Source organism: Haliaeetus leucocephalus, unplaced genomic scaffold, assembly GCF_000737465.1.
Source record: "Haliaeetus leucocephalus isolate CR32 unplaced genomic scaffold, Haliaeetus_leucocephalus-4.0 Scaffold696, whole genome shotgun sequence".
Lineage (NCBI taxonomy): Eukaryota > Metazoa > Chordata > Aves > Accipitriformes > Accipitridae > Haliaeetus > Haliaeetus leucocephalus.
The window spans coordinates 3535709-3558061 of NW_010973132.1; the positions used below are offsets into that span (position 1 = coordinate 3535709).

General features: G+C 42.5%; 1 protein-coding gene across 1 annotated transcript in view; it reads right to left on the reverse strand.

The window, feature by feature from the left end:
* The window catches only part of LRP4 (low density lipoprotein receptor-related protein 4), an 81168-nt gene that overhangs the window by 28062 nt on the left and 30753 nt on the right, over positions 1-22353 (reverse strand). Inside the window, exons 2-3 of the mRNA XM_010580213.1 lie at positions 12066-12254; positions 1953-2069 (exon numbers count right to left, since the gene is read on the reverse strand). Of these exons, the coding sequence (XP_010578515.1) occupies positions 1953-2069; positions 12066-12254 (306 nt within the window). The remainder of the gene's footprint in view (positions 1-1952; positions 2070-12065; positions 12255-22353) is intronic.

A 22353-nucleotide genomic window follows, 5' to 3' on the forward strand; every position in this document is an offset into this window, starting at 1 on the left:
ATTGAGCAACGTCATCCTCCAAGGACACCATAATGTTGGAGAGCCGATTCCCTTTCCCCTAACAATATCAGGAGGGCCACTGTGAGGTTTCTTGAGTGTCTCTCTTCCACTCCATCCACAAGTCAATAGTACAGCAGGCTCTAAAAGTTGAGAACATGGCTTGGAGGAAGTACCTGGAACAGAATGATGGAGCCACCCGTCCTGTGCTGGTTTTCTAGCACAGCCCCAAGCGAGGCTCAAGAGCTCCCTGCACAGAAAAAAGGCAATCCAGGCCTCTTTTTAAAGGCATTAATAGGCCCTATCGTTATCTAACAAATAATTGTTGGTAGAATTACATCTCCACCTTCTTTTCACAACAATGCCAAAGCTACGTTCAAAGGAAAGGAAATGTTCATTGAAAAGGGAGAGAGAGAATTTAAGCTTCCTCTTCTGAATGTCACAGTATTTGCAGCCTCATTCCACCCTCTTTGCCAGACTTCTAAGGAAGCTTGTCTGTAGACCAGTAAGGAAAGGAAAGGGACTGCAAAATTTGCACCTGAGGACCTCAATCCAACAGAAACCCTCCTATAGTTACATGCTAGTCTGAACAACCCCCGAGAGTCTCTTATTCACAGAACCTTGCCTTCCTCCTTTTATTAGTCTCCAAATCTTTTGACCACACCCTTCTCCACTCTTGTCTTAGATATGAGGGCATTCCAACTTTTTCTGAAAAACAGAAGACCAAACAGACCCCGACCTATACACCTCTTCTTTCATGAAAAACCTTTGAACAGACTGGAACACTGAGCTTAGTCCTGTGATCCAGAGCATCACAGAGGATGTCAAACCCCCGAACCTTGCTTCCCAGCCCTTTGCCCAGAAGGGCAGGCAAAGATCAAGGGCATACTGATGAAAAAGTAAATTCATTTCCACACAAGTATTGGACATGGAATACTTTATAACCAAGAGCTTTATTTTTGCATTTCTTGAGATGTGGTTCCTCCATCAGAGCCACTCTGGGGCACCAGGCACACAACTTTTTTAGAATTCAAGGGCTATAAAGTAATGTTTATTAAGCAGCTGCAACCATCTCAACCAGACAGCAAAACAGTTCTGCCCCTAACTGCAGCCTGATGCCAGCCCTAGCAACCAGTGCAGTTTCAGAGAAGCTGAAGCTCCAGTGCCACATAACATGCTGGTTCTCTGGCACATGCTGCAAGTACAGACCTGATGATGTGTCGTAGAGAAGGAAAGTTGTATCCCTGAACACCTTTTGCTAATGGAAGCCAAGTAACCCTTGTCCTCAAAGGGGAAAGGAGGGGGCTGAACTCTAAAGACTCAGGCAAAATTCCCTCTATTTTAATAATCTGTAGGAGCACAACAGCAGTGCTCACAGCTAGCAGCCTGCCATGGCAGCTCTTCTGAAGATGGCACCTCACTTGGCAGCAGTCAGTCAGTTTTCAGGGTAACTGGTCTCTGCGTGGGCAGCATCCCTACAGCACCTCCCTCTCCTCAGGGAGCTCTCTTTGAAAGGAGAGGATGCTGGGGACAGGCCGGCACAGCAGAAAAGTCAGACAGTGGAACCTGAGGCCCCAGGAAGTCTGCCAGACAGGCAGTTCAGTAGGATTTGGCAGGGGTTAGGTGTTTCCACGAACAGGGGAGGACACAGCTCAGGGAAGTGCTTCATGGGACATTAACTAGCAGGGCTGCAGGGCATAAACGGTTCTCCAGCTGGATGGAGAAGCATCCCCTCCCCCAGGACACGCAGCTGAACAGCAAGCCAGGTGCCAAGGTGTCAGGGCTTACAGGTATCAGGTACACACCTCTGTCAGAGGCAGGATATAACTTATTACAAGCCAAAGGTCTGATTCAGTGGATAAACTCTTACATTCCTGTAATAAAAAGGGTCAGCTTTCCCCAGCCATGGCAGGCAGGCACAACACCCACCCTCTCCCCTCAGAGAGGTGACTTACGGCAGTCCTGTTCATCAGAATCATCCTCACAGTCATTGTCTCCATCGCAGACCCATGACCGGCGGATACACTTCCCGTTGTCACAGTGGAAGTCCAAGGGGGAGCAAGTGGGCAGCACTGCAACAGCAAAGAAACACCTCATGGAGCTGCAGCCAGCTTCCTTCCTGAAAGTGAAGTTCCTTCCCTCCTGAGGGAGGAGGGCTACACCTCTTAGAAACAAAAGACAAAATTTCAAGTCATGAGGAAGAGCTCTTCCTCAGATGGGGTGCCAGGGTAGGTCTGTAGCTTGGCAGTCTCTGCTCTCCAAAGAAGCCCTGACCTTTCCACAATAAAGTAGCCACCACAATTCTCCCACTGAGTTCCTTTTTTCTCTTTCACCCCTGAGCCTGCTGCCCTCCCATAACTGTGCTTGTTTTATAACAAGCAAAATTACATTATCAACATCTTTCATGCATGCTTCCCAGTTCAGTCCATCCTGTTTCGATTACACAGCAAGTTCTTTAGAGTGAGAACTATCAGAAGCAACGTTTTTGGGAACAGGATTTCATAAGATGCATGCTACAGTGCATGTTCCAGCACAGGGACTCTGCCAACGTTTTTGTCTAACAAACCTGCAAGGAGAAGCTTAGAGGCAGAAATGCACTGCTGGGGATAATTCACTGTACCTCAGGTGTGGGCAATAGAGTCCAAACCCTGCTAGAGGTCTCCAGAAGGGATGGAGGAAGGGGGCAGACATCAGATGATGCTTGCCTACACAGGAGTCTGCTGGCAATTGAGTGGAACCACAAATCCACAGTGTTTGAAGAGGCCTGGAGCCACAAAGCTGGAATTCAAGGGGTAGCATCAGCCCTGTCCTTCCTTCCCTCCCACAGATGAGAGGAACACTCAAGCCAGGGAGGTTCACACTTTTAAGTGCTGCCAGCTGTGGTAGGGAAGGGGCTGCACAAGACTGTTCCTGACAGGTGTGTTCTCCAAAGAACAACGTTTGCTCAGCGACGTGAAGGGGTGAGGGCTGGAGAGGCTAGTGCCTGAAACCCTTTCATCCCAGCCCAGCTTGCCGACAGCATCTCCCATCTGTCACCAGGCAGGCCAGCCCTCTTCTGCTATGCTGCTACTTCTTCCCTTGCCAACGCTATCCTGCAGGTAGGAGCACAAGGGGAGGGAGGCGGGTAAAAGAAGAAGGTGAAGACAGCAGCCACATACACAAGGAGGGGGATTTAATAAGGAGAACACATAGTCACATTTTCGGCTATTCCAGCTTCCTCAACCCTCCATTTCCCCTTGGGCCAGGACTGCTGCCAATGTCCTGTGAAAGCAGCATGGATTACACTATACAGAATCATTCACTGCTCTCCATACCAAGTCCTCCAACATTGCTCACTAAGGGCCTGTCCTAAAAGCCTCCCACCCTAAGAATACACTAGTGCAGTTAAATTCAGACTTGCTCTAACATCTCTTTTCCTAACCACAAATTCAGATCATCTTCTCAGCCATTCCTGCAGTCTGGCACGCATAGGCATCTCTGTATCTGAGAGAGATCATTGCAGACACCACTGTTCTCAACGCTGAACCCGGCACTAGGTGACAAAATACAGAATCTGGCACTGGCCCTTGGGAAAAGGTTCTTCCCATCATGTCCAGGATGCCCCATGCAAATATATGTCCAGGTCAGATCCAGCTACTTCTAGACCGCAGAGAGGTATGAAGGAAAGGGAAGCATACAGATCTGTATTTTCACCCCACAGGTTTGAAAGCACCCTGGTTTTCCAATGGCTGACCCGTTTCCTTACACTGAGCTTTCTCTGAACACCCCTGTGCTGCTGCATCAAAATGGAGAGGGAGCTTCCCCTTCTTCCCCAGGGCAGGCAGAAGGGGAAAACACTCCAGTTCCCAAACTCTGCTTCCAAACAAAACCAAGACAGATCTTTGGATTCAGAGGGTCAGTCCCACAGATCAGCCCTCTCTTCCCCAAGCACAACTTCCACACACTGCACACTGAGCAAACCTTTCCCGGCCTCAGCTGCAGTTTCAGGACTAAGACCATCCCCCCAGCATATGCTTTTCTGTCTGCTCTCCCCAGTCCCAGCGTGACTAATCACCAAAGGACTGCACAGGAGCCACCTGGAAGGGAATTTGCACGCTGACTCTCCAGGGGAGAATTCTTCAGGCTCCCAGAGGGTTAGGCCATTAGCACTGGTTCAGAGCCGATACCATTATCCCACTGAACCGCTGCATCCCTTCATGAGGTAACGACACAAAATGAAATTCCACCCCTACAGGGAGCAGTTCAGCCAATTTCATACCCCCCCTAAATATAAAAATTGAGCTTCAAGCACAGGGGAGGGGAAGCAGGGGGAAGAGGGCGAAACACAAACTGCCACATACAAAGGAGGACCTAATTCCCACCCCAGCAGACAGCAAGTGTGTGCCAGCCCAGACAACACCAGGGGGGAGATAAATCCCCTTCTACAGGAGCTTTCCTTTAAAGGAGGAAGAAAAACCACAAACCCACTTAAGACAAAAAAAAAAAAAATTAATGAAGGCTGATGTCTCATAGAGCAGAGGAACTGCCAATGGGATCAGGGCAGGGATCCACGTAAACTTGTAACCTGAATCTAATAATGGTCAGAAGCAGATGCTTCAAAGGAAAATGCAAGAGATTCTGGGAGCAGCTTTCACACAGGGGCAGTCTCTTCCTAACCCCCTCTTCCCAGCTCTGCCCTCCCAATCCACGATCCCTTCTTCCCATTAAAAAGCAAACTGCCTACAAAGAAACATTCCTGTGTTTCCTTGTATTTGTTCTAAATGCATCAGGCTTCAGTTCCACAGTATGGCACTTTGCTCTAGGGTTGTTATTATTCAGCCCTTCTGTTGGTCATTTATTACTTCATATTTTGATGAGTTATATTCCCATGGAGTTAAAGCTGAGGGCATACCACTACCCCAGAGTTAATGTTTAGTACTGTTGTAAATATATCCAAAGTGTTTGGAAATGTGAAGTTAACAGGAAATTCAAAAGTTAAGAGGTCACACTTAGAACATTGAAACAACCTCCACTATATTTTGTCCTGACATCATGGAGCAGCTATACAATTTGGTAAGTGTATTGCTTTAACTCATGTAACTCATTTCAAAAGCCACACTTCCATGGTCAGAAGAAGAGTATATGGCAATACAAAGGAAGCAGTAGGAACTCCTTCCATTACCAGAGATGGAGCAAGACCTCTCTGGACAAGCTGGATTAGCATCTAGGAGACTGGAAACAGAGCCCCTATATTCTCTTCCCAGCTTGGTATTGACGCTTGCATGACCATGGCACAGTTCTGTCTCTTTAGCCCCACTTCCCCAACTTGTAAAATGAAGGATATTTATCACTTCCTAAGAAAGCTGCAAGTCCTTCGTAAGCACTGCTTCCACTGATGAGAAAGTAATCACAAATTGCACTAACATGCTTTCACCACTACTCATACCAGGATTAGGTAATGCAACAGTAAACACAGTTAAGCCTCACCCCCCCCCCTTCCCTGCTCAATTCTAGCTTGATCTCTCCGTATCTGTGCAAAGAAATAATATTTTTCTAAAAGAGATGAGCAAAGGCAATTCCTAGGATGAAGGCAGACAAATGCCCAGACAGACAGGGACTAACTCATCTCCCTAGGCAGAGCAGAGAGGCAGGATGGGGAAAAAGCCCAAGGAAGGGAAGCTGGTGGGAAGAGCTAGGCTGGGCAGCAACAGCCCAAGAGAGCACATCTGTCAACTGACAGTGAACAACACAAAAAGGCCTTTGAACTTCCAACCATTTCCCTGAGCTCATCCCTCTGCATGGTCACACTGGACATCATCCAAGGTTTCAGCAAAGCTAGGTCTATCGTAAGCCTGCTATTCCTCCCCCTCTCCCAACTCCTATTACACAGGGCACTCTTTTATGGCTGAGCAGAAGGGGAAGGGGGAGGGCGGGGGAAAAGGGAAGTTTATAAGGTGAAACGCAGGCTGAATCACGTCCCACTGTCCTTTGAACACTTTATCCCTGTTGCCTGTGGTGAGCAGGTTGCTTTGTACCCAAGGACAGTGAGCGACTAGTGTTCAGAACCCTGGAGCGCAGTGGTTTGAACAATACTGCTTGTTTAATTAGACAAACTCTCAGTCATGTGAAGAATGAGAAGTTAATTTAAAAAATAAATACAGACTCAAAAAAATTCATGCTACCTACATTACAAACAACTGCAGCCTGACCCCCCAGCTATGTCTACGCTCATGCATGTGTATGAGCACAGATATACACACAAACATAGATCTGTTAGCTGAGATCTGTAGCACAGTGGGCAGTAAGTCCAGAAACAAGAATAAAGGATGTTAGTCAATCTCAGGAAGAAATAGGACACACTGCATTTTGCTAACTACATTTTGGAAAATCTAGTTCCAGAATAACATAAAACATTTCTAATCGCACTGCTGAACTGTGTTTAAGGATGTTGCTACTCAAAAGAAAAAAAAAAAGAAAGAAAAAAATTTTGAAAAGAGTATCAGCACCCCATCTTTCACAGCCCTTTGATCACAAGCGCTCTGCCCGAGGGGGCACTGCATTAATTCTGATGCCTTTTAAAGGAAACACACATACTCCAAGCCCAATAAAATGACGAAGTATGGTTCCAGATATAGAACTGGTGTCTTTTTTCAAGAGAAACTTGAACTCTTGTGAAGGGTTCCTAATTAGTAAAACTTGAAGTTTGGAAGTGAAGCTTCATCTGAGCTCTTGCATCTCAGCTCAAGGCTGCTGATTAAGTGAAGGACAGAGGGAAGATGATTCTTTTAAAGTTTCCATTAATTTTAGTAAGAGACCTGTGAGATTTTTATCCTCACATCACCTCAGAAAATTTTGTTGTGGGACTGATAAGTAAGCTATACTAATAGCCCTGTTCTCCTGGCAAGGAAGAGACCCTCTCCTGGTCTTGAACGAGTTATAGCTCAACAGGAACTGCCTAAATTTCCCAGTGAGATAGGAACAACAGCCCCCTTTCAGTAAGCTTTAAGGTAAAAGGAGTAAATTCTTCTTCAATCCCTTTAAATGAAAAAGTATTGTACATCAGTGCATGGAGCTAAGCAAGCAAGACTGTGTCCCAAGGAGCTACACATTTACAAGCAGATTAGGTATGATACAGATCCAAAATTCAGAGTAAGAAGGTTCTACTGGGGGATGGTTATGGGGGGATTTGGCGTATCTTAGGAGAAACAGAACTATTTATCAATCCTCAGGCCAAGTTTACTCAGTTGTCCTTTCACCCTTGCCACAGGAAGTAAGACTCATTCACACCACGCTGGACTTCAAAGCGCATGCAGGAGGGCAGAATGAAAACCATTCCTCCGCTTGCATGCGGCTTTCGTTAGGGACAGTCCAAAGTAGTCTCTGTTGGCACAAGGCAGGAAGGCAGCTGAGCTACTCTGTGCATGTGTAGCAAAGGCTTCCAAGTCAGACACTGTCAGCAAGCCAGAGAGCTGACACCAGAGAAAGTCTATGAAGCTGGCATGACAGCTGTGAGGTTGCTTATTATTATTATTACTACAGCATTCTGGCTTGTAAACATGATCCAGAGCAGGAAGCAAACATGTCACTGAATAATTGGCTCCCATCACAGCAGGACTTCAGCTTTGCAAGAAAAACAGTTCCTGTCAAGCCAGGTAAGCAGAGGCAGGGCTCTCCCAAAAACAACGGGAAAATACCTAAGAGAGGCAGACATTCCGAGGACACCAATACAAGCAGAAAATGTCTGGGGTGTGCAGAAAGGGTAACAGTGGAGGAAAAACTTAGTGCAACTGACTCAAAAAGTGGGAATTTGTTTTATAACTTGTAACAGAACATTAAAAAAACCCAACCAAGCCAAAACACACCACATTTTAAGAATTTATCTCAAATTGAAAATCTCTCTGAAAAGGAAATGTTCCTTGTGTCTGCTCTTGTTTTTCATAGCTGCAACTCCTCTCACTCACCGCCAAGTGTCTTGCCCCCGCCCCTTTTTTTTTTAAATACACAGTGTGTTTCAAGCTATCTGTCATTCTTTAACTGAAATGATAGATTACCAGTTCAAGGCTAGAAAATTGCATTAATATGGAATTTAGTAAACTCCAATCAACTACTTAAGCATATGCAGTGCTATATATACACAGATGCAAGACTGGATCTTGACTTGCAAAAGTAATGTTCACCTTTCCCCCCACCCCACGTTTCACTCTCTTGCTTTACTAGGAGTCCAGCAGTCCAATGTCTTCCCATTCTCCTCTCCCTTTCCCAATGAACTGGACAGAACTCTCTCAGGAACTCATTCATGTCGCTGTATCGGCTTACAGCATACATATGAGCTGATACACTGAAGGAAAAGTAGACCTTAAAACAAGCATGACTGCAGCTTTATTTCTCCGGAAAGTTAAGACATTCACAGGGAAAAAAAGAAAGTCCTGTAACTCTGTAAAACTAGCTTGCAGCAGACCAGTGGAAATGTGGAATTCCTTGCAATCACTTCTGTTTACTCTTCTGATCAGAGACATCTACTTGATGATATTATAGTTCCTGTCTTTAAAACGCAGAACTATACTTGCATACATTGCTGAAAAAGAACCCCGGCAGCTTTAGCATCTCAGAAGAGTCCATATACGTGGTTGCACAGACTTAGGTTCATGAGTCAGAACAAACCACTGGGCTCACCCCAGCATGAAGACTAGCCCCATGGTCTTTGAGGAATCTCACTAATTTTTTCACTAGATCTTCAACATATCTGGGGCTTGTAGGATGACTTCATCAGGACAACCCAAAACTACAGCTCAATATTTATATTAAAAAGAAATTCACCAATTTCAGACCTGGTACAAGTCAATAAATAAAAAATAAATCAAGTTTAAAACAGAGTTGTCCAAAATTTCACTCCAACCAGAACACTGTATGCATGTCACAGACAGATGGCCAGGGAAGGAAAGAAAAATCTGTGAACTGACCATTCTCATGTACTATGTGCAAGTATCAGTGCTGATTTGTGAGAAGCTTAAATTGATTTAAAGTTCAAATTGCTGTTCCAAGTGGCTCACACCCCACCTCTGCTCTTGCACTCCTGCTGCCTCTTCTTTATGCTTGGCACAGTCAGAAAACAGATCAAATGAAAAGTTAACCCCACAAATGAGTACACATTCACAAGGCTCCTGTGTGCCAAGCAAAAGAGAGGGATTTAGCAAGTGATCTGCTCTAGCAAAAAGTTTCAGTGCCATAACAACTAAGCAAGATGGGAAATAGCACAGACAACTACCACAAACCTACGCTGCACTACACTAGTTCTTACAAGCTAACAATAATATCACATACCTGGACTCGTAATGAGGAGCTACTCAGAGCAAGATTCAGCAGGCTTAATGGAATAAGTGTTCCTAGGACCCCTCCACTGCAACCTTGCATGTGTGTGCAGAAGCCATGCACTTAATAGAGTCCTTAGCCCCATCACTTTACTTCCATTTTTGCTTTCTTCTTTCCACTAAATTATACTCAGAGTACTTCTGGCTGTCAGGTGAAAAAGTTCCCCTCTTCGTATTTATTCTACTACAATGCAATATTTAAAAAGGCAGCTCATATTCCAGTCCTTCTCCTTGAGTCACTTTTCTACTTTGTATAAATGCAGCTCTATCTCCCCTCCCATCTTGTCAAATCTACTGTTCTTCTCTGTACATGCTAGCTTACCTCTCTCACTAAATTGCAGAGACCTACAGCACAAGTCATATTCTGAATGAGATGTTTAAACATTCCCATCTTATACGTGCTGTTTTACAGACAGCTCCCTTTCCTTCAGTCTTATTCCTCCCTTTGCCTTGTTAGAAACTGTAAATTAAGAAAGGCAGAAGTTAAACCCAGTTCCTACAATCTCTGTTGCACTTGGTTGTCTGCCTCCACTTTATACACTTCCCAACCTCCAGTGCCTGAGAGTATCCGCAGATTGATCACAGTTCACTACTACTCCCTAGTTTGCACAGCTTCCATTCAAATCCATATGGGCCAAATTTCCTTAATATATTAGGGATACACCATAACCACAGCTTTCCTGTGCAAGACCAAAAGGTTCCTCTCATCCAGGCCACAGAGAGACACGATGCAACAGCAGATGCCGAGAGAAGAGTGTAAGAACATAGCATGCAAATAAACATTCTTCCTTAGAAGACAAAATCTGCCTCTATTTGTGATACAAAGACTTCCTGAACAAGAGGTGGCATATTCATCTTTAACAGCCCTCAGTGGATTTTACATCCATAAACTTGTCAGACTGCTTTCTGAGAATCTTTGAAATTTCAAAATCAATGTTTTGTGGCAAGGAGATCCACAGCTTAAGTATATGTTGTATGCACAAGCAAGTCTTGTTAGCTTTAAACAGTCTCCTGCTAGTTCCTGTGAAAGGTCTTATCCCTCCTGCCCCCCAATCCTACAACGCCTGCTTAGCTTAAAAATCTTTGGTGCTGGATTTTGTTGAAATACAAAGTAGACCTTATCAACAAGTATCTCTTGTCTAAATCATTACTATTTCACCACGTTTCAATAGATTTGTGAAGCATGACTTCCCCTGACAAACACCTCCCCCCCAAACCAAAACAACACACCAAAAAACCCCCACCAAAAAAAACCCAAACCCAAACCAACCCCCCAAACTCCCTCCTCCCTGCAAAACACAAACACACAAAAAAAATCTTCCCCTGCGCTCAATAAGAAGCCAGCAAAATCAGTTTAGTTATTGGATATGCCTTACGTCCCCAATCCCCTTATTCCTGCTCAGCTTCTCTTTTTTTCAGCCTGTGCAGTTGAGTACAGCCTCCTCTCGCCTGCTCTTTTGAGATTTTAATACTATTTCTTCAGTTCCCAGATCCTCATCTCCTCTTTCTTGAGCATGGCAAGTTCTCAAATTTGCACTTTTCTTCACTGAATGTAAAAATGCAGGTTTACCTTCCACTTTCTTTGATTTCTCCACTTAAGGTCACTTCCTTGCCCAATAACCCTTTCACTAATCATCTTTAAACCAAACACTGATTACCTCAGTTTGCGGGCAATCTATTTTTCAAAACCCTATTTTTCACCCAAGGTCTTCCACGTTGCTCACTATTTGCAAAATTAAAAGAAACAAGAAGTAGTGAGAAGGAAGCAAATTTTCACAAAGCTGGATTGAGATCTCCCACACTTAAGGAAGAAGAGATTCTCCAAAACAATATTTCAAAGATGAGGAAATGTCCTTTCCTTACAGCAGTCAACAGTGGAAACCAGGGAAGGCTAGAGAAACATCCAACAGAGGAAGATAAATTCCTCAATCATGTTCATTGACAGGAGCCTTAAATCTTCAGCTCTAGGGAAACTTTCAGGAAAGCAGTTCCACAAAATTTGGCCTTTTCTCCCTCCGTTCAATTCCACCACACTCTGTGGAATATAAATAGATCAGGTAAGAAAGCAACTTAACTTGTGGCTCCAGGGAAAAAGGTTTTCTCTATTCATCTATATCATGCTAAACCCACTAAGAGTTACACTTCTTATCAGTTCTCACCTAGCTGGGCTCAGCTACACAGATGCTGACACCATGCAGATACACAGTAGCTGCAAGGTAACTTCTCTCAGCAGACCCCAAGACCAACTAATGTTGATTAGAGTGCTTATGTTTCCCGCCTGTTATAAGGCAGCCAGGACAGAAACTAGAATGTTACTTAAGAGGGCAGACACTATCAATACACTTTTTCACACTGCTTATTTATTTTCCATTAATATTTATAGCAAACCCATATAATTTAGTTCACAGATAGTGCTTTTGCAAGCGTGAGAAAAAAAGAGGTACTTCTCTCTGTCCCTCCTTTCCCTCTAAAACACTCATGTCCAATAGCCATCTAAAACCAGCTGCAAAAGGCACAGTTGGGCTTTCATTGTGCTTTACATCAGTAGATACTGGCTCTGTTAGCCTCCAAGTACTGAAGTCAGTCAAAAGTATGTAATCTACCATCTTAAACATTTGTCATACAAAAACTAGGATGTGCCTGTAAAACAGAGAAGCACCAGAAGAGAAAAAGTTAAGACATTCAGTTTTCACAAACACAAGTCAAGAATGGTATTCTTACTGCAGCCATCTTCATCACTGTGGTCCCCACAGTCATTGTCTCCATCACATTGCCACTGAGCAGGGATGCATGTGCATTCACCAAAAGCACTGACAGCACATGTAAAATGATTACGTCCACAGGAGCATTCGGTGCTACTTGTAACACCTGTAAAGGAACAAAGAAAAACAGTATTTTGAAGACATCCATCTATTTTAGGGTAAATACATTAAATACAAAGTGACATCACAATTTTTCTCCATGTACACACTGTATGTATGAACACATACTCTACTGCAAAGGAAAACATTCACCTCCCTCACGCTGTTGAAATAGGAGATCAAGTACTATGAACAGTCTGCTGGAATGAGGCTATTTGAAGGCAACAACAAATAGCAACCTGCCAAAAAGAGACTCAGGAATCAGTTAGCTGAAAAATAACTTAGCGCTAGTCACAATCAAATTCAAGGAATCCCAGGTATCAGAACACCCTTTTTATTTTACAGACTCAGTCTTCTCCTAGAGCACAGTGCTGCTGCTGCTCCACTTAGTTCTGACACCACAACAGAAGGTATACCAAAGATGCTACTTCAGAGTTATCTGGGGTCTTCTCCAGACCCTGAACTTTATAGATGCAAACCTTTTACATGTCACTGCTTTAGACATTTCAGACTCCAGTGAAAGAAAAAAAAAACCAAAACCAACACACTATCCTTTCTTATTTATCTGTAGAGATTAAACTGTGACATTATCCTGTTCATAACTGGCATTTATAAAAGAGAAGAGGATTTTCAACTCTACAAACTGACCAAAAGAAAATACAGCCCAATGTCAATATATAATCTGTTAAGAACACTGTTTTCCAGCCTTAAAGTTAGCTTAAGGAGGTCCCAACTCTTTTCTCTCCTCTCCCAGCTACAGAACAATACTCTGCACAACTCTTGACTCTCACCCCTGTGCAAATGCAGCTATTTATGATATTATCCCACACATTGTCTTAATAAATCTCTGCCTTGAGAGAGAATAGGCTATAGCCCACCTCTCAAAAAGGAAAAGGTCATGCCTGCACTTCTGTCTGATGTCATCTAGACAATCTATATAATCAATATCACTGTTAAACAAATGATTATTCTATCAATCAACAACCCCCTCAGACCAGTCTGTGACTGGATTCTTTTTGCATGGCTCCTCTTTCTGCAATTCAAACAAACATAAAGCTCTCAGATTAAACAACAGACCATAGGGAAAGAGGTACAGAGGGATACCTGCCCAAGTCGTAGTTATACACATCCTGAACTATTGCAGACTTTTTGATCTCATTTGTTACATCTAGTGTTCGACTCTGATGAACCATGAGCTGTAGCAACACAAGCCAAAAAAAAAAAAAAAAAAAAGAAAAGAAAAAAAAGAAAAGCACCTCATAATTTCCTTGTTTTCCATTCTAACTGAGAAAAGCAGTATCTGCAAAATTTTATGTAACTATTCTGCAACTCTCCCAAGAGCAGAATTCCCTCCAGCAAAGACATCCACTTGTGCAAGTTAAGCTGATTTAAGTTTAGAGGGGATGCACTTTTTCCTTGAGGAACAAATCCATGATAAGTTTCTTCTGCAACAAAACTGGCAGAGGTTTCCGCCAGCTTCTGCTGCCTGCTCCTAACTGCTACACTGCAGGCTGCAAGGCTTTGCTACGAATTATTTTCCAAGCACATTCACAAGCCGCTGAATTGGGCCAACCAAATCCGTTGCAGGACCTCCCTTCACAGACTGCCATGGGTGTAACAACCTTTTAATCTTTCCCCATCTCTGCTACAAATTATCATTAAAACATTTAGTAGAAAACATTCATCTCAAGGTATTACTCAAGGTATGCTAGAGAAAGCGGCCAATATCTGGTGTAACAAAGGACAGAAGCCAGAAGAACATTAGGTGGATAAGGAACAGAAAGAAGGAAAGGCAAATGGAAGAGGGCAGAGTGGTCAGATCCTCAAAGAACTTATCAGGTATGGCCAGTGCAAAGACTGACTCAAAAAAACAGCAACAGGGGTGATGTAGAGTTGGAAGGCAAAAAAAGCAGCACAGACATCCCTAAGGAAAAGCAATGCATCATCTATGCAACATATCCAACTATTAGAAATAAACATAAGGAAATTCAGAAGAACCACAAACCTCCCCAAAAATCAAACAGGTTCCTTCAAACTGGCAGCACAGGAAATTCAGGACAAGCCATCTTCTGCTGTTGCGTACCACTGTTTAGAAAGGCAGAACTAGCCATATGTTGTATCCAAGGTAGCTGCTGTTCAAATCACCTTTTCCAAAGCAATTTTTCTACCATTATCCTCAACAGTACCCCAAAGCACTTATCTCAGCTACTTTAAGCTCCAATACCCCTTCCTGTTGGAATACACCAAGATGATCATCATCCTCATTAACCCTAGAAAAAGACAAATATGAAAGACTAGTGACTGGCTCTATCTTGCCCAGGCTCCACAATGTCTTAGGGTAGCTTCACCAACAGGAAAGGATCAAACATCAAGGCAACCAATTCTTAAACTAGGGGAATGTATTTAATAATTTATTTCTAGATAAGCACAAATGAAAGCGTTGGGGAAAAAAGTCAAAGTGAGTTATTTTAGCTCCTGAATAGCAGCATGGAGGTACAGCTCTGCAGCAGCAGAGAATTAGTGCAGCTGTCCCAATCTGCAAACTGCAACTTAATCTGCTGTATTGTCAAACACACAGTTATCTTCAAAAGTTGCTAGCAGTATCAGGTTACATATATATATATACACACACACATATTAAATCTGTTCTTCCCACCTCATTGAAGTTCCTATGTTCAGTCATCTCTGGCTCGTGTTTTTACCATGTTATAGAAACTGTTGGAAGCTGAAGGATATGTTATGACTCAGATACCAACACTCTCTCATATGCACTAGCGTGTATCTGTAGTACCATTATGCAAGCATACTTTGCTTAACTAGTCCACATTATGACCTTTGTGAGTCTAATGCTTTGTGATCTGTGACCTTTAGGGTAACTAACCTTCTAGTCATTATAATGATGCATTTTATAAACCATGATTTACCCCAGTCTTACACTTGGACAAGTAAAGCACATTATTGTTTAGAGACCACACTAATTCCAACCTATAAACAGTATCAGAAGAACCAATCCTGGATGACTAGTCTTTATCCAGTAAAAGAACAGGTTGAATGAAACCTGGGATCCCCTGTAGACAGCAGGAATTTTCTCAATTATTTCAATGTGTATAGTGTTTCACTCTTGGTGTCCCATGATTATTTCCCAGGGCTCAGAGCTCCAGCAACATTACCCTGTAACTGTATCTGTAACAGTAGACAGCCAGGAAGGATAAAGATGAGAAGTATGTTTTCTCCAACTCCCTCAAAGACAAGCGGAAGTAGCGCATTTGGTGTGAGAAGCCTCAATGGAAGACTTACTCTTTAATGTCAAGCTCTCATTAAACATAGGGAGCGTGAGACAGAAGACTAACCAAGCACGCACAAAAACCTCCACTGTCAGGTTTCAATCCCAGTTAGTCAGGGGTCCAGGAACAGGATGGAAGTCAGCACTTGCTGTTCAGGCAACTGGACCAACAATCAAAGCAGACATATCTACTTACACTTCTGCACATTCTTCTGGAGCAGGAACAATGAGAGGTACCTCTGGGCTTAGCCATGACAAATGTTTTTCCTAAAACTTTTCATCACACAGCAAGCTTGGACATTTTACAAATCCTCTATATTCACAAGTAATTTCACTTATGCAGGAGGCAAAAACCTGACATTTTAACAATGCAATATCTACAAAACAATACACAAGAGCTAAACAGAGGCATTGCCAGGTGCTGAGCTGACATCACTCAACTTTCCTAGCCTCTCGATACCTCATGAGACCACCACACAAGTTTCCTACTCTCTCACTTCCCCATGGGTACAAGCAACCAAAAAAATCATCTTCACTGTCTGTAGTTTGGTTCCCTCCAGATGTGACAGCAGCAGGATTTAGTAACCAAACAGTTTTCATAGTAAAGCATTATACAAACAGCCTCCAGATTTTAAAAACAGGAAGTCTGTCTAAACACAGGCCTCATTACTTAACATCTGCCATCACCTTAAATTTAGCATGGTATGCTCAGTTTCTTCAGATTCCTTCCAAATACCCTCCCTGTCTTCATGTTTATCTGACAAATAAAATGCCTCTTGAGGGAGGGTGGGTTCCCCCCCCCACTTAAAAAAGATAGTTAGGATCTTTGTAATTTGATGTCTAAAGTATGCAAAACAGTTATGTCATTCCTGGCTGAAAAGCAAAAGTCAATAATCATCCTGTTATTTCTGCACATCTTTTTTTGGGGAGGTGGGCAAGGTTGCTTAAACAATAAGTCGTGACTCTACTTCTCTCCCCGCCCCGCCCCCAGCAACTCTTCATCAGGCCAAATAATACAGCCCGTAAAGAAAAACCTAATATACAAAGCTTCATTTTGCTGATGAGGTCACTTGCAACCCTCAGAGCTATTACATAACAGCCCTGTATTTGCCACAGAGTCACAGAAACATTGACATTACAAAGGAAGCTTAAGTAGACAGAATAATTACCAAACTGAACTCTGTAGCCTTTGTTTTGTTAGGGACAGCAGATATCTAGGGGAGAGTGAAAACACTGTTTCTTTTAAGTCCTGATGGCATGTTTTTTTTCCAAAAGGAGAGATGCTAATTCTATTTTCAGTAGAAATTATGACAGATGGTGGCTCTTACCACTATTTTGTAGCAATTTAACCTTCTACAGGCTGGTGCTTCAACATGGAATCATTTAACAGCCCAGGCTGGAAGGGACCTCAGAAAATCACCTGGTCCAACCTTTTGTGGGAAAGGGACCCTAGATGAGACCATCCAGCACCCTGTCCAGTTGCATCTTGAAAACCTCCAGTGATGGGGACTCTACCACATCCCTGGGGAGGTAGTTCTGCTGAATGATTGTTCTCACTGTAAAAAACTTCTTTCTTATGTTGAGATGAACATGTTCCTGCTCTTCAGGGTCCATCAGCTCTGTCAGGCCCTGGCAGTATTCTAGCAATAGCAGGATTTTCTCACAGTCCCATAGTATGGATGAAGTTTCCTCACATGGATGTTGATGAATAATACTGCATGCAACTGCCAAAGAACCTGCCATCTATGGTCAACACCATGCTGTCTTTCCACATTTTCTTTCTTTCCAGGTACCAACAACTGACTACAGAAGAGACTCTTTCACTCCACACCACCCTGTTAGTTGCATCTTTTCCCCTTCATCCTAACACAGAAATCTTTACTGTTATTTTTTTTTAAGTAGCAGTATAATATTCACAGCCATCAGTTTGTTTCCATCATCCTGCAATCCTGCATTACCTACATGGGATAGCATAGCTAAGTATCCATTTAGGTCTTCTATACTGCAAGGAAAATAGCACCAACAGGTTTAGAAAACCAAGAACTATGAAAATATTTGGCATGATTTACAGTTGCAGACTGTTCAGTTCAGAATCAGAAGCCTCTGGAAAGAACAATCACTCCTTTGGTCCAGGACTGAGTAACACATGAATCTGGGTTCCTTCACCCTCCAGGTGCCAGGACAGGCACCTAACTCTGCATTTCATGGCCTACAGAAGACCTTCAATGGAAGGCAGAGATCTTTCTGCAATCTCATTACTACAAGAAACACAACCAAAAACATGACAGTACCAGCTTTTATAGTTTTAATTCTACCACATAAAAATCCCTGGCAGAGGACAGAAGTAAGTGGATATCGAACAGGTGTGAAAATACAGTACAAATATTTGAGTTAGTGGCAAAGAGGAAAAAATCCAGGACTGTGTAGAAGAACTGGAATATGAATAACGGAATTACAAGGAAAATGAGAGAAAGAAAGTCCTAATACTGATGGGCATAAGGCTGTAATTTTTTTTCCCCAGAGAAAGTGTGGAAGGGTATCACCAGAAGCATTTTTGAACAAATTTGCACTAAGCATCAGAATATTTTGCTCTGGCTTCAACAGATACTTCATTTCTTATTTCTGTATTTTAAGAACCCATGAGCATCTGATTGTTTAGTCGGGGTTAAAATTAGTAAATTCTGTAGCATAGCCTTTAATAGCCTCTTTAACACCTTGCACACCTGTTGTTAGAAGGCCTGCGTCAGATACCATTTTCTCTCTTTCTCCACTTCCAGGCCAGGCTCACTTTTACATTCCATCACATACACACCTTGATGAGGGCAGACATTGGACATTTCAGATGGCCTTGAACATAGTTCAGTTGATATATTTTTCCGTCTTCATCCAGCACTTCACTGAATGCTTCTACAGCAAAGCAGCTCAGCTTTCTTTGCTTGCCTATCTTGAGGGAAAATGAAAATTTTGGATTCCTCTCTCTTACCCAAATAGCAGTTTCCACTGAAGGAAAGTACAGTTAATCCAGCTTTAGAAGAGGGATTTGCTGACCATTGTTTAAACCCAGAGCTCTGCTGGCAGACACAGCAAAGGCAACATTACAGCACAACAGTCTGATGTCAGAAGGGGCACCACGCACTGATAACAGCCAACACAGTTTTCTCTTTTTTTTTAAACTCCCATTATGGAAGCATCTGAAGCTGTTCTGACGGGGTGCCCGCATGGTCTCCAAGTATTTGATGCCTGCCTAGAGTAAAATTAATCTCACTAGGAAAAGCAACCCAAAAGTTTAAAAAAACAAAACAAAACAAAACAAAAAACAACAGAAAACACCACCACCAAAAACCAACCACAAAACCACACCAACCAGAGAAGAAAGGTCAAAGATGTTACAGCTTTCTGATAATTGAGTACTGTGCCTACTTTGGCAGTCTCCAAGTGAGGATGAAAGTTTCCCAGGCTTAGAGGTTCCCCTTTCAATTTGCAAAAGCAGGGATACCTCAGTCCTGAACCAGCTGGTTCTCAATTAAACACATGGCTGAACAAAGTTCTAGGGAGAGGCACACTATCAAGCACAACCACCCTTCAGTTCTCATACTAAACTGCACAACTACGCAGGTTAGACCTGAAAAATTTTAACACTCTGTATGACCACAAGGAATAGGAAGCATAACGAAGAGAAATTCCACAGGGTGTCTGCTAATTAGGACCTAAAAAAAATAAGGGGTGCAACAAAAGTGCAGACAGAGTTAGTGTTTGGGGCAATGGGTGTATGCACGAGGTAGAGTGAGACTGGAACAGAAGCCATATTTTCAGAAACACTGCATGGGTCAGGAGATCCGAGGCCTTTAAAAACATGTTTGAGTCTCTGAGGCCCAATTCTGATCCCACAGAAATAAAGACTACCAACCCCACTGAAAACCTCACACTGCACCCAGGGAATAGGAAAGCATTTATAGAAAAAGCTATTGAAAAAGAAATAGTGAAGAAGGATTTGATTTGAATATAAAAAGATTCAAGAATCAAGAAGCAATTGTTACAGTTCCTTCTCCCAAATGCTTCAAGTCATAAATGAAGACCTTGCAATAAACAACGTGACTAGAACCAAGGTCTCTAGATAATTGTTCTAACGCTATTCATATCTTCTACAGTGTTTAACAAAATTACTTCTTCCCCTCTAGAAGTGGGGATACTACAATTACGTCAGCACAGTGTATTAAGGTTTAATGTGTGTTTCTAAATATCCAGAGTCTTTGAACAGAAGATGCAGCTGAAGAGACAGTATTATTGCCATGAAATCCCAGTCAAAAACTAATTCAAATTGGCTGTGCTACCAGCACACACAGATGAAAAAATCAGCTGAAGGACCATAAACAAAAGATAATGAGAAATGGCAGCAAGTCAAGCTGCAGGGGGTAGAGATGGCTAGTAGGTATCATAGGGATCAGCATTAGATCCAGTCCCATTAAATAACTTCATTAATGATCTGGAAGAGAGAATAAGTATCATGTTAAAAGAGCCTGCAAATGACACCAAAATGGGAAATATTCTTCTACAAACACCACAGAGGAAAAAGAAATAATATAGAAGGACCTCAGAAGATTAGAATTATGGGCAGGAAATTAAGATTCAATCTTTAAAAAAAAAATTTTTTTTAAAGATAGTGCATCTGGTGGAAAATAATTTGAAACAGATACTCAAATGAAAAGAAAAATCTGGGATGCAGCAATGCCTGGAGAAATCAAGGAGCAATAATAAAAGACAAGCTAGCCATTGGTTTGTGTTATGACACAATATGGCATCCAAAAAACTACTTTAGGCTAAATATGCATAAATGTCACATCATGGAGGAAGAACCTTTCTCCCTCTGCAGAACTGAGGTATAAGATTTGAGTTCCACATTGAGGCTGATACAGGGAAACTAAACAACATATTCTAACCACAGCAACAAAATGTTTATCAAAGGTGTGTTATGGCACACTGCTCCCTCAAGACTTCAAACAGATTCTGTTTGAAGCCTGAACCAACATGGCATTCCCCCTCCCCCCACTGACTATTTAGTTCTTGAAATAAGACAAAAGGCAATGACTATGAATTCTGTGCATTTTTTTTCCTAAATAGAACTTTTATTATCCCCTGTTTCCTGAGTAACCCCTCAGTTGCCTACAGAAATAGCTCACAGTGGACAACCCATGAAATCCCAGTATAGAAACAGGAACCTTTCAACCACCAAAGCATGTTAAACACATCAAAATCTCAGCCCAAAGTCCCTCTCCAAAGCCAGGCAAGAAGTATCAGGTAGATGACAACTATTTCCAAGCAACTGAGGAATTCTATCAGGCAAGGCCAGACAGGAGAAAGTCGTATCTGAGTGACTTTCCGCTCTTGACCCTCTCTTCAGATTCCTGTGCAGCTCTTTTGTGGTAACACCAGAACTACTCTGTATGAACCTGGTAAAACATCTCAACTCTAGTTTCCAGATCTTTTGCCTGAAATGTGACCATACTGTGATGCTTTTCGCACATCTACTTGCCATTAATGGCAAATGTTCCACTTTCCCAAACTACAAGGTTCCCTCAAACATCTGCAGCTGGCAGAGAAGTGAAAAATGCAGGTTTTGTTCGTAGCTCTGCATGCCTGCCAATCACTGCCAAGAAACCAAGCACCCTATCAGCCTGCTTCAGGTGTCATGTCCAATGTCAATAGAAATAGACATCTTTTAGAAAGGGCTTTGAGCCTTTCAAAAGATCACAATTCAAGATGATGGTTCTCCCATTCTCTCTGTAAGTGTGACCAAAAACATTAGACAGTGGGAGCATCTGTTTTCACCTTCACAGATTCTTGGTAAAACAAAGACCACAGAAAGCCATGAGCTGCAGCATACTATCTCTTACATTCTGCTTCTCACCTCAAAGGCCCTTACTGGAAAAGATTCAGCCTCCTAAATACTTTTAACCCATGTATTTCCATTTTCTCTGTGGACTAATTCATTTTTCCTACATATAAACTTGGATGCCAAGGAGCAAGAGCAGTATGCTTCCCACCTTGTGAAATTTTCATCCTGTTACTGTTAAAAGCATCCCTTCAGCCTTGGCACTTCATTATCTGTAGATTTTCTCTCTTAAGCAGAGAGCATTTCATCCATATTGTATTATGAAGTGCAGAGTGATACCTGAAGGATGCCATCAAGAAACATGCTTTGCTGATTTTTAGCCTGGAGTGGCATTTCCTTACGTAGCTGCAAGCTCCTGTGCAACTGCATGTCAACAGAGAACTACAAGGGACAGAAGAATCCAAGGGACAGATATAAATTGCTCACCTGCAGCACTAAATTACTTGTCATGCAGGACCATTCCACTCAAGCACATTAAAAATGAAATTAAATACCACTCAGAAATGGACAGAATAATAGAAGGTTGCTGCTGCATAACATCATTCAGAAATATCATCATCCGCTCTAGAACAGTACAGGAATGTTTAGCTGAAGCACCAGGGCCTGGCAGGCAGAACTACGTGACTCAAACCATTTTAGAATACACACACACTAGACAAACACTTTAAAATACTACCTCATGCTTTGCAAGAATTAGTCACCTCTGCAACACGAGACACATAACTTTCCATTCCTTTCACTGTATTTTTTTTTAAAAACCACACACTAACAACCTCTATCCTTTCCTGTCCCATAAGGATTGTGAACAATTTACTGCTCGTTTATCGTGAATCATACAGTACAGTAGACGCTAAAATTTAGAAAATAATGGCACAACAGCAGAAATGTTACCAGGAGACCTTCATGATACCAGGCAATTGCTAAGTGCCAGCTAGAGAAGCAACCTGCTGTTTTAAAGAGATAAACCATAGGGAA